General features: G+C 42.6%; 1 protein-coding gene across 1 annotated transcript in view; it reads left to right on the top strand.

The window, feature by feature from the left end:
- Nucleotides 1-12,082: 12,082 nt before the first annotated feature.
- Nucleotides 12,083-13,495, top strand: part of COL11A1 (collagen type XI alpha 1 chain) — a 131,921-nt gene continuing 130,508 nt past the window's right edge. The window contains exon 1 of the mRNA XM_066324568.1: nucleotides 12,083-12,370. Within this exon, the coding sequence (XP_066180665.1) occupies nucleotides 12,256-12,370 (115 nt within the window). The 5' untranslated portion in view covers nucleotides 12,083-12,255. The remainder of the gene's footprint in view (nucleotides 12,371-13,495) is intronic.

Here is a 13,495-nt window from a genome sequence, read left to right as displayed (position 1 = left end):
GCCATAGGAACACCAACAGCCATATGCTAAAAGCCAGACAAATAGGCAGACCCAGCTTAGCTTCACATGAATCAATGTACCTGCTTTAGAGAAGACTTCTATAACCCTGGGTGACAGGGTAGGGCAGGGAGCAAGGCAGGACTTTTCAGGCAGAATTATTTGCACCTTTCTTAGAATCAGCAGTTCAAAAGTGGTTAAATGGTTTCCATTCCTAAGCTAGGTTTTAGTAGAACCCAAACTGGAGCAAGGTTGCTTTTCAAGTAGTCACAGTGCAGATCTGTTTAAAAAGGCAGGTTTAGACAACAATTCATAACCAATTTATTCCCTATCCTTGGTGCCTGTACATCCAAATCCTGCTCCCAGGTCCAGCAGTTTTCAAGTCTGGATTGGTACACATTCAGCAATCCCTTTTAGGCTTTCCTTCTCCGTTTATATGTAGCTATATGTCTGCTCCCTGCTCTGTAAGCATTTCCCAGTTCTGCTGCAAACTCCTCAGCTACTTGTACTGAGCTGTGAAAGCTCTGCCAGGTGAGCATGGCCAGTAACACTCAGAAGCTAATTCCAGGGAAGCCCCAACATCCCTTGCCCTTTGAAAATGTTCCCCTGAACTGAAGAAATCCCTCATCAGGCCTAATTTCATCTTCCTATATAGTGTAGTGCACAATGAGCTGTGACCAAACAAGTGACAAAATACATCTTCTATCACACCATGCATGGAATACAGTGCTCAATTGCTGATTTTAAAGGTATCTTACCGCTAAATTTCACTTGCTTACTCCCACAGTAGAGCAGGATGTTCTGTACCACCTAGCCCTCCTGGCTGTGCTTCCTGGCAGTACCACAACAGCGGAGAATCCTTAGGAGCTCTTACATAAGGAGCCCTACAAGGGCTGTATTTAATGTGTGCTTGATCAAGAGCTCACTGATCTATGATCTTTTCGCTTAAAATGAGACTTTTTAATTTCTGGATGGATAAAGGAGCATAATTCTGTTGCAGGCCAATTTAGTGGTGAGGGAAGAGCAGGGGAGGGTTTGTTTTCTGAGGCAGGTAATCTTTTCCCATGAAGTGGCCTTTACTAGTATTAGGCTGTTTGCTGTTTTGTTTTGGTGGTTTTGTAAGCTCCCCAAACACAGGTTTGACATAGACCTATAAAAGGCTAGCATGGGCTTCAATTTTTAGCAACTCTTGGTGCTTAACAACTTTTCTTTAAACAAATTATTAAAAACCTCAGATCTGAGCTGTCTACTAAGTCATGACCATCAGAATACACAGTTTATATTTGATTAAATAAAAGCAGCAATTTTTAAAAAAATTAGGATTAACACATTTTTTAAGGTGAGAGGCCTAAAAACTAAGAGAGGAAGCAAAGCACTGAACATATATTTTTGAGGGAAATTTTTCAAAACCGAAATAATTCCTGCATTTCGTGCTGCTGTCATCTGTGTAGAAAAGAAGCCACTGTTTTACAAGCCAGACCATTTTGCCTTTGGGGAGGGGAAGTCAGGAACAGGGAAACTCCCTGTTGAAGGGACAGCAGAAACATTCCCATGCCTGCAGCCCATTCCTGTGGCTCCCACAGCTGGAAATTAAACAGAAAAAGTGGGCAATGCAAACTTGTGGTCAGGTTTCAAAGTTAGTAGATTGTACCAGCTTGACATGCTTGAATTCAAACTGTGCATTCTTTCATTCCATTTTTTTTATTGTTTGATCAATGTAGGTGTTTCAAATTTTATGAATGTGCACTTTGACAGTGTGCTACTGCTCTCCCCACCACCACAACTCTTAAAGCATTGTTTATGTTCCTCTTTCTCAATGCAGTTTGAGATGAAATTTCACAACATGACTAACAGTGTAAGGGTAAATACTATAAAATAAATTAGCAGTTTCATTTTGTAGGATAATTTAATGGGTACTTTCAAAATATTTTTATTTCTCAAAAACAGTTAGTTCAGTTAGTTTCAGAAACATATCATAAAGTTATAGTAACACAAGCTACATTTCTAAAAACGGGACGACAAGCTACCATCTCTTTGCCATTCCTTTTTTATAGTAAAGAAATAGCTCCAGGATTTTCTTGGGAATTTGAGACGTATTCAAAGCAGATAATATGTAAATTCCTTACAGGCTAAGGTAAGCCATGGGGAATACAAGCCTTGGAGACAAAGCAGTTCTGATAAATGAACCCTGACAGAGACAACAAAGTGACAGACCCACAGGCAACTCTGAAGGCAGCAGCTCTCCTGCCTGTGAAATTGCCACGAAGCATAACATGCCCAAGTATTTTCACCTGCCTGTTCATTATTTTCACTCCTGTCAAAATGCATCTCTCTTGCTACATTGTCATTGACAAAACACTCACTTTGGGCTCCAAAGGCAAACAGGCCAAATTCAGAGCTCCAGCAATCTGACATGAGCCCACTGAAGTCAACAGCTATGCTTGCTTATATATTCATTAAGAATTTTGTGTCAGTGTCTTAAAAGTGGGAAATTCTGACGTATTCAATTAGGTGCAATTAGCACAGGTTTGCAGGAATTCAAGGGACTATTTCAAACAGCAAGACTGCAAGATTGTAGCTTATCTCATTTTATCCACATACTATCTGGAGTTGTTCTTCTGAGTTTTTGCATCGACACTTCATCAATCTCTTCCCCTTGCTGTTTGCAGCACAGGCATCTCTGAATGGTGGACACTGAAAGGCCATTTTTATTTAGTCATTTTCCTTTCCCAAAGAGCACTGCACTGCAAATGTGCCTTTCTCATTCACTGCTTCCCATGGGTCTTTCCAGGTATTTTCAGTATCTTAATCATCTTGGGTCTAGCAGAAGAGTATATACAGAGAAATAATAATCCTTTTTGATTTTTTTAACCACTCCAACATTTCTCAATGTTGGAGTAACTCAAAATGATAATAACATCATTCTGGTTTATACTTGTCTTAGCACCATACAAATGCCCAGGAAATATATATATCTATTCTACTTTTCCTGTATAAACCCCCCAGATACATACACTTTTATTAGAAATGTCTAGCTACCTTGTAGTAGTTGGAAGAAGTCCTGGGGAGAAAAAAGACACATAAATATAAGCCCCAATGAGCTACACAGATATATTTACATGCTTAAAAATTAGGCACCTGCCAAAATACTAGAAAGATCATAATCATAGCTGGCTTGCAGATGTGCGAATAAATAAAAAACAGAAAGAGTATTTATGGTTAAGATAGGCTGGATGTTTTTATCTAGGGGAAACTTAAGACAAGATTGCTATATTTCATCTGGAATGAATTTTGAGCCTTTTCCATACCTAAAAATAAAAACAGATGCATAAAATCCTATTGGCATAACAAAGTTCAGCTTTGAAAAGGTTATTGTCTACAAATCTGATGATCCTTAAGGTCTATCTTTAGGAGGACTAAGGGATTCTGAGCAATCTAGGGATGATAGATATAGGGTATCATATATATAATAATCAATACTTGGAGTAATTTTTTTTCCTCTCCACCTTTCAGTCTTGTTCTCATATCTGACTATAATTTGGTAGAGAATAAGAAGACTAAGCCATATAATAAATTTTGGGAAATTACTGCAGTCATCACCTGGAATCATACTGGATACAATAAGGTAATCCTTAGTATAAAATAAACATTGCCTCCTGTACTTCACAACCTGAAAATATACAATGTAGGGTCTATAAATATATTGCAGCCTTACTTTCTCCAAACACTGAGAATCTGCACCAGCACTGCACCTGTCCCAGACAGGTGAACTCTGGTTTTAATGTCTCGCAGCATTGCAAACAAATAGGCTTATTTCAACCTTCAGTATTTTGTCCCCTGTATTGCAGAAATTCTGCAACTGATTTTATAGTTTTTTCACAGTACCACCCTCTGGAATGTTCAGATTTTTTTCTGAACAGTGTTTTGGGTTAACAATCTTATCTCAAGGCCATTATGTGTAAGTTCATCAATTGTTTTTCATTATACCTCTATAACTTTAATTATGTAAATAAGCAAAATATTTACATTCTCATAATCTATGTAAAAACTACCAGAACTATTTTAATACTGAAATATATGAATTTGGGACTCATCGGCATCATTAAAGATTGTTATGTAGTACAACATTTACTTACTGCTATGATAGTTTGATAATCAATACCCTTTAATCTTGAGTGTCTGATCACATGAGTTTTAAAATAATGGAGTGGTGGGAAAAGTTATGTCATGGAACTTGGATTTCTTAATTAAGGATCCAAATGTGAAATACTGCATTCGTATCTTTTTTTACTGCCCATTTTATGAAATTTCAATAAGATACAAGTAAATTAAGATATATTTTAATCTAGCGTTTTACATTTTGTACCTTTTCATCTTCCTCAACCATCACCACAGTAATAGACCTTGTTATTTTTTGCTTCATTCCAGACTAGTTACAAATGAATCTAATTATGTTATAGTTTGGGCAATGTGCCTGGCAGACAGCAGGGCTTGAACACCCACTGATGCTTTGAAGATACATGTTGAAAGCAAAACTTGACGTTTTTCTGATAAAGTTATTAATTTTCATGGTATTGACTAGAAAATAATCACTTCCTGGAAAAAGATCAGAATACGGGCAGCTGAGATTTTTACAGACTGTAGTAGAATTACTGAAGCATTGTAAGCACATGCTAAATGTTTTTTTTAAGTGCTTAGGGGAAATGAACATCATTTAAAAAAGTAAATTATTATTTAGTCTAAGACACATTATAGAGAAAAAAGGTGTATCACAGTTTCAAAATAACATCAGATAGAAAAATGTGTGTGCAAAGATTTATGCTCTTCCCGCATTTGCTGATTCTTTTGTGATTCACAGAGCTGCTGTATTCTCCTGTTTGACCTAATATCAGATGAAAATATTCACGTTTTTTACATCAAACAATGATCTTGACTTGTCTTTTCAAATTCATACAAATTTCCAAACAACATGTAAACACACCATCTCTGAGAGAGGAATTTTGTGCTCTGCAGAAATCTGTGCCCATGGACAGGAAGCTTAAGGCAATTTGGGAGTTTTAGTGCAATCCTTGTTTCATTCTCCCCTGTCACATGAACTACACAATGTCTTCTGGGAGCTGCTGTTAACACACCCAGCCCACTGGGCTCCTGGGACTAGTCCCTAAGACTTTGTACAGACTGTGCACTGAAGGCTGCCTCACATTTCAAAAGGGAATGGTCAGCCCTAAACAGGGTTTTCAAATCTTACACAATTAAAAGGCACCAACTCAAATTAAAAGCTTTTCTGTGCCTAAATTTTACAGCTGCTACATGTAACTCAACCACTTTCCTCAAAGGGGTTTCTTTATTTTCTGGGATAAAACTGGAATTTGGTCTAGAGAAGATATATTACATGGCATGCTAATGCATGTGATTCAGTTTTCATCAGCTTGGACCACTAAAATGACCATTATTTTATTAACTGAGGTGGATAATAAAAAATATTTGAAGTCTGAGAGCACTCATATTCCAAAGCAGTCATCAGCTGGCAACCTCTGTGACTTCTTTGAGTGGATGTGTCATTTTGGAGGAATGATTTAAATAAAATGGGACTTTTATATTTATTAACTTACAAACTACTAATGTATTTTTTCTTTTATTATTAGTTAGATGTACTTTATGTCTTGGCCCTCATCTTCTCAAAACGGGGCAGGTACGAAATGGAGCTTCCTGAGGCACAAGGAAATGTTCACAACTCCCTGAAATGTTACCTTTGTTCTCTCTCTATCCTTTCTTATAGAACAGGATAAACTTTTTTTCTACTTCAAAATGCTTTAACAAGTGATCAGTTATGAGGTTTCTATGCATAGGAAGTAGAGGACTATCATGGCTGGACATAAATTCATTTGCTGTTAGAAATTCACCTTCTCAACTCTCTCCATGTCCTGATTTCTTCCCTTTAAAAGGGACTGTGAGGGTGGTACCATTAATGTCGCCAAAAACTAATAAACATGTTACAAGTGTGTGACACATGCAGACCATTAGTCTGTGCCTGCACTGCCTCCTTGTGTATGGAGATTGGCCACCAGTGCTCCCCCAACACAAAACAAAGCACAAAGCAATGCAGAAGAGGGACTTTAGAGGCCTTTTATACTTAAACACCTGTGTTCATAATTTCTCTCAAGTTGTAATTAAAAATGGACTGCGGTATGTAGATACTGGCCCACTGCTTCAAGAACAACACTGATTAAAGCAGACCTAAACAGCGACACTCTCATTGATTATATGATAAACAGTTGCCAAAGGGAGTAACTGAGCTTGCCTACACTGTCCCCTTTTAGCTCTCCGAGCTCAGGTAATTGTTTCAATTGATCTCCTGCAAAAGGAAGTTCCAGATAAAATGTAAAAAAACCCAACAACCCCCCCCAACCCCTCCCAACCAATCAAAAAAACAAACAAAACAAAACAAAACAAACAAAAAACCAAAAAAACAAAAAAAAACACCCAAACAAACAAACAAACGAACAACAACCAAAAAAAAACCCAAAACCAAAAATTAGGAACCAAAAAGATACCAGGAACTGAAGACAAATATTTGAAAGTGGTGTGTTGCAAAACCTTGACAGACTCAAGTTTTCGTCAGCCATTGGAAAAAATTTAGAAATGGCAATCAAAATGCAGATTTCTGGCAGTCCTGGTGTGTAATACCAATATGTAAAAACTAAACAGAAACTGAGAAATGGCATCAAATATATGTGTCTCATTTTCAGTTTTCTTAAATGAGGAAAATTCTGGTATCCCTCATGCATTATATTTTAGAAGATGTTATGCACATTACACTAATTGTCATTTTGTTTTTTCTCTTGAATGAAGTATAATTATGACTACAACATAAAAGAAATTCATACAAATTAAAAGAATGATGGGTTGCTGTATCAGATATCCAGTGCAGTCCTATAAAATACCAGTAGGTGAGCCTTGAAAGCTTGAGGAGTTTGGCTGAAACAAGCCTCCAAAAACTTGAACTGAATGACAAAACTGAGCTGGTAATGCTGCAGGACACTTGATACTTCCTGCAGCTTGCTGAACAGGATGGAGATGTACTGCTTATATTTTGTAAAACACTATTTCAGCAATATTTTTCCAAGGAGGGTGGTGTGGGAAGATCAGATTATTTTACAAGACAGTAATGATTAAGATCCAGCTAAGTCAATGACACCAGGAAACAATTATTGCTGCTTTTCTCCAATGAACTTCATTGGCAGACATTATTTATTTTGTTTTAACCTGAGGCCAAACATATAGCACGTTCACAGAGAAATTCTGGTCAGAATATATTCCATTCACAAATGTGAATATGTGGTCGCTCCTCAATGAGATACAGCTCAAGGCACAGGTTTCTATCAAAACAATTGGTGTTCTCATGGGTCAGCAGGAACAATCTGCCTTCTTAAGACTTGAAAATCCTCAACCCCACACCCCTGTGCCAAATCTCCCTTTTCTTAATGTTAACAATATCCCATGTTTCTGTCAACAAAGTTCTGAAAGAAGGATTCTACTAACTTATTTCTGAGGTATCATCCCTGATGTGAAAAGCAGCACAGGTTATTGTCTTGCTTTGGTCTTATCTTTGAGAAACACTGGAGATAAGGTTCTCCAAATTTGTCCCCACCTTCATGGTGCTGAGGAACAGGATGCAAATTTGATGGCTGACATTTATAACTCTCAGTTTTAACCATATAGTTAAAGAATGGGATAAACCCCTGCAGCAAGAGATGCATAAGTTCCTACCAAATACAGCCCCCTTCCAAATCAGCAGACTCTTTCAAAAAGCATTCATGTCCTTTAACCTTTTCAATGCCTAAGTCTAACCTTAATACTTACTTAATTCCTTACACAGGCCTAGAAGTTTTTACCTGTGATGTTGGTGTTTCTGGTAGCAACTCCCTTTAGTGCACATTCAATTTAAAACTGTAAGGATTTTTTTTCACCAGACACTGTACAAATTTAACCTTCAATACACACACAGCAACAAATATGCATCCAATTTCTGGCTACATCACAGACCTGCTTTTGGTTGGTTGCACAGTGCAGCTGCCACCCCAGTTTTGCTTATGCCATTCTCAATACATTCTCCCTAGGAATAGATCCAGTAATGATAAAATTTCTGTAGCCTTATGGTACCTAAGCTAATAAATACTGTTTTGTATTTAATTTCTTTTACTATCCTTTTCCTTCCTAATTCTTGGGAATCTGAAAGAAAAAAATCAATGGGCACAGTCATTCCCTAGCCCAAAGGGGTTTGCTGAGGGTCAGAGAAAGCCTTGGCTTCATCTTTCAAAACTTTAGATAATAGAACTAGGGCAGTTCAGTGAAGCTTTAAGCTATTATTCTTATTAGCAAAAGGTATATTACCCTACTTAAAGATAGAATCATGGTAAGTAATGCTGCCATTATTTTGTATATATGCTTCATTGGGCATTTCTCTCCCTCTAAAATGAAAAAAAAAAGAGCTGATTAGTATTTCAGCTAGCAGAGATCATTCCATCAGCAAGACAACTTTTTTTATAAGGGTTCACTTCTCTGAAGTAGTGTAATTCACTTTTCTTCCCAATAATAATCATATAACAGACAACTCTCAGCAAACATAGATTTGCACCAGAAATGAGACAATGATAAATACCCACCAACCTAAACAAAAATAATTAAAGCAACAGAGAAGTCAGCGGATGATGACTTTTAAGGTAGACATTTATTTTGCAATATTCACTTATGTGTTGTGAATAGAATTGGGGAGGGCATCAACATCTGTGTGAAATTAGAAAAAAAAAAGAAGTGAAGTCAATATTCCTGAGATACAGGTAAACCAACAAAAAAGCCATACTCTTCTTTACAGTACATTGTTTATTCCCAGTGAAATGACCCCTTTATATAGAGAGAGAAGTCTATCGCTTTTGGTGATGTCAAGGCATATGTTAGAAAAACCCAGTGTGACTGCAAGAGAGCCAAAGAACACCATATTTACAGTTATATTTCATGATGGTGCCTATAGCCTGAAGAATGGGAAAGAGCTGCTGCTGTGAATTTCTTGTGACCTACAGTGGTCCAAGGAAACATATTCTCCTCTCCATAGTTCCTAACCCCTCCCCCTCTCTGCCCCAAAATATAACAATGACCCATCTGTGCACATACAAGAGAGCAATTCCTAATATTTAAACATGGATTAATCTGCCAACTTTGATGTATCAGGGACAGAACATAATGAATGTCACAGTGCTTAGTCTTTCTTTTCACTAAAACTGTCTTGAAGAGAAATGAGGAACAAAAAAGCCAACAGAAAGAAAAAACCACTATGGATCACAGATGATTTAATAACTAATATCATTCACTTCTCTTCTGTTTCTCTCTGAAAATATTATCAAATTTTATCCCTCTTTCATATTCAAGAAAGAAAATATTTCTCCTGAAATTAAGAGCTGAAAATTTCTAACAAAAATCTTTAATTTTCTGACATTCATAAAGCTTTATCTATGCTCTGAATCATTACCTATTCTTTGACATTTTCATGGCTGCAATCACTTCACTCTGCATTTCACTAGAGCACCATCATTACAACTTAGAAGATTATGAACAATAACTAGGAAAATAAGCTAAATGTAAATAAATTAAATGTAAATCAATATTCCCTAAATAAATAATTTGATAGGTGGCAAAATGCAGATCTTAAATGGCATGTAACTTTTCTCTTGTAACTACTGAATCTGATGGCAATTTATTATTGTGGCTTCACATGCTGGCAAGTTAAAGGGGGTCCTGATACCAGAATTCACACAGAATTAAAAATAGTTTTATATTAATGTAAGTATGCTACCACACCCAAATTAATACAAAGCATTTTTTCCTCTTTGTTCTGCTTTGGATTGATGTAGGACCACAAAAATCAGTGGGTATCTTTCCACTGACACTTTGGAAGATGAACCACATCCCCTAAACCGAAATACCCGTAAAGGCACTGTGTGAAATTACTATTCTCTACACTGTGAGAATGCTTGTTCTGTTTCGCTACTATCTGAAATGCTTCCATTTCTTTTCCTGGGCAGAGACAGACTTTTTCCTTCTTCCTAGGGCAGAGTTTAGCTGTATCCTTTCAGGTAAACAGAAAGGCGCAAAACGAAGTCAGAGAAGCAATGTGTGATAAGAGACTGGAAGCAGCAAGAATGCTGGTGACAAAGATGTATAATTCATAGGCATGAAGAGGAAACTTGAAACTTTATGGCATATGAGATTTTCCCACAACAAAGTATTGAGTAAAAACAATGAATTGCCATTGGGACTACCTACTGATATTGTAAGGAAGGAGGCTGAAACAGCAAGTTAATCTATTCTGTTCTACAAAGCATCTAGTGACTGAGAACTATACAGACCAACAGAGCAATAATAATAGTACAGACTTAAGGCGACCTGTATGCAGTTAGAGTGCAAGACAGACAACTGTAAGACAGGATGAAATACTCCGTTAGAAGCCAGGGGCTGTCTCACAGTCACTGGGGGAGATGGTTCAGGGGTGAACACAGTGCTGTCGGGTTAAATGGCTGATGATCTTAGACATCTTTTCCAACTTGAATGTTGCAGAGGCGTCTGTGCCTAAGTTAGGCCACAGACCCTTAGGCACAGGTCTGTGCCTAAGCTGTGGCACAGAAAGGTCAGATAGACACAGCATTTTGGTGATCCACAGCTGTACTGTGGGGAACTACCTGGGGTGTGAGAATAACCTCGAGTATCTCTTCACTGAATGGCACCCAATGCACAGCACTTAAGGGAGCTCAGATGTAACTGTGTAACCTCAGTCCCTCAGATGCAAATCTAATGACAATGATACCAACTGTTCCAGGAAACCAAGGACAGAAAGAGCTAAGTATATTAATGGAGCACAGCAAAATGCAAGGTGTTTAATGAAAGGACAATAAATTTCTGAAGCATGATTTGACACATAAACATGTATTTAATTGATAAACCACGTATTTATTCATTGCTGTAAGGCATTAGAGATCCCAATGAAGGGAGATTTTAAACACATATATACGTTTCCACCAAAACGTGACCATGCTTTTCTCTCACTCTCCAGAGGAGCCGGGGCAGAACCTGCCCCCAGCCGAGGGTTTGGGCTGAACCTGCTGCACAAGTAAGCTCCGCCAGAGGTTTTCCGCCGACGGGCCGTCAGCAGCCCCGTCACCGGCGGAAGCACAGGTGGGACAGGCCGGGAGCCGGCGTTTCCCGGCGAGGAGCGGAGCCCGGGCTCCCCGGCTGCAGGATGTGGCGAGGCGGGCAATGGAGCTCGCCGCCGGGCTTTTCCTTCAGCGCCCCGCTCCCTCCTTTCTTACAGCCGCCTCAGAGCGAAGCCCCCGGAGGTTCCCCCCAAGGGGCTGTGAGAACAAGCCGGGCCTGGGAGAGGTGTGAGGGGGAACGAGCGGCCGGGCCCGGACCCGCCCGCACCAACGCCAGCGGGCGGTTTTGGGGAGTCCGAAGGGGCACCCCGCAGATGCTTCACCTCAGCGCCCCGGCTCCTCTCAGGCACATTCCTCTCCTCAGCCTCGTCCCCTCCCCCGCCTGTCCCCAGTGTCGCCCCCCCTGCCCGTCCCCCACGGCCCCCGCGCGTCCCGGCTCCGCGGGGCGCCGCGCCCGCCTCCGCGCATGCTCGGGCCGAGGGGCCCGCGCGGAGCGCGGCGCAGCGGGCGGGGGGCGGCGGCGGAGACCCGCTGACGGGACACCGCGGCCCCGGCCCCGGCCCGCTCCCGCCGCGCCTCCTGCGGCCCCCGAGCGCCTTCGGGAGGGCCGCTCTGCGCCGCCGCGGAGCCGCCGGTGCCCGCGGAGCGGCTGGAGTGCCGCCGCCGAGGCGGAGGGCGGTGCTGTGGGCGGCCGGGGCAGCCCCGCGATTGGCCTCCGCCCGGCGGCTGGCGTGTCAGTCGGGCTCCAGGGGTGGCCCTGGGAGCCGCTCGCCCAGCCCTCTGACGGGATGAAGCCTTTAGGGGGATGCGGAGCTCTTTGCATTTTGATTAAAGCCCCTCATCTCCCCTCAGTCTGAAGGCAGGGCACCGGGGAGGACGGGTCGAAGGGGCCTGTGCAAGGCCAGGCAGAGCGGGAGCGGGGCGAGAGAGAAAACCTCTCGGTCTATCACGTATGGCTCTATAGGAGAAGTCATCTCTGGGAATATAGTGGAAAGGACGGAGCTGGTATAAACTGAAAGCGCCCGTTTTTAACTCACGCTTGTGGGTGCCCAGCATGGAGATGCAGAGATGGTCCACAAGGTGGAAAACGAGAAGGTGGCCCTGGGACTCGGCCGTAACCGTGCTCATCACCTTGGCTTTCCTTCTCCGGGCTGCCGAGGTCAGAGGAGGTAAGAAAGCAAAGGGGAGGCGGGAGTCCAGTCGCCTCTCTCCCCTCTTCGGGGAAAGGACCCAGGGCACGGCCGAGGCCGCCTGTCAGAGGAAAGCTGTCAGAAGAACTCCCGCTGCTGGGGAGGCGAGAGCGCGGGCTGAGCCGTCCCTCCCAGGTGTCACGGAGGGTCGGCTCCCGGTCAGCCTTGTACTTTGGATGTGTTTTTAACGAGGCAAAGGACTGGCGGGGTGGGAAAATGAAAGAAGTACTTGTTGAATAGAGAGACCTGTCCTGTTCCAGCACTGGACTCTGGTTTGGTGGAGTGTGCGTCCAACTTTGTTTTGTTGAGCTGCTGAAGTTCACCAGGTTGTGAGTGAAACTGACCGACAAGTATCTGCCTTCTCCTCGGAGGGGCAAGGAAAGGGAAACTTGGGGCTGGAGGCTCTCTGCTCTAATTGTCTGCGTTTTCCACTCCTTTGGGGTGGTTTTTTTTTGTTTGTTTGTTTGGGGGTTTTTTGTGGGTTTGGGGGGTTGTTTGTTTGTTTGTTTTGTTTTGTTTTGTTTTGCAACGGGCTTTAGTGGTCGAAAAGTTTTCCAGGGCGCAAGCGGAGGAGAAAACCCACTTGGAGGGCCCTTTGGCAGCCGTCGCGGAGGGCAGCTCCGGGGCAGCGGCGCCCCGCAGGTGGTGCAGCGGTGCCGGGCCCGGAGATGCTCGGGGGGCTCAGCCCGAGGATCGCCGGGCTCCCCGCGGGCCGGCGCCGGCCCCAGCCTCCGCCCAACTCCGCAGCCTCCCCGGGGCAGCGAGTGGTCCCTTAGGTGTCCGTGGACCTGGTGGGCAGGGTGCGGCCCGCGGGGGACGTGCAGGGGAAACAAGAGCCGGCAGCAGCGGAGCAGCCTCAGCAGGAAGGAATCGCCGCCCCCGGCCCCGCGCCGCCCCTCGCGTTCTGCGCGCTGCTCCCCCTGGGCTCCCCGCACCGCCCCTGCCCGGCTGCGTTCGCCGAGCTGCGGTGCGGAGCCTCCGGTGCTGGGAGAGTTCTGCTCCCCTTCTAGGGGTGAAAACGCTGCCTCTTGCTCCCTCCCTCCCACCGGAGCCCGCAGGCGCATCTGGAGGCCAGTCTGGCTGGGACTGAGATTTTTATTTTTT

This window comes from Sylvia atricapilla, chromosome 9 (assembly GCF_009819655.1).
Source record: "Sylvia atricapilla isolate bSylAtr1 chromosome 9, bSylAtr1.pri, whole genome shotgun sequence".
Lineage (NCBI taxonomy): Eukaryota > Metazoa > Chordata > Aves > Passeriformes > Sylviidae > Sylvia > Sylvia atricapilla.
This window is presented reverse-complemented; position numbering and strand designations above follow the sequence as displayed.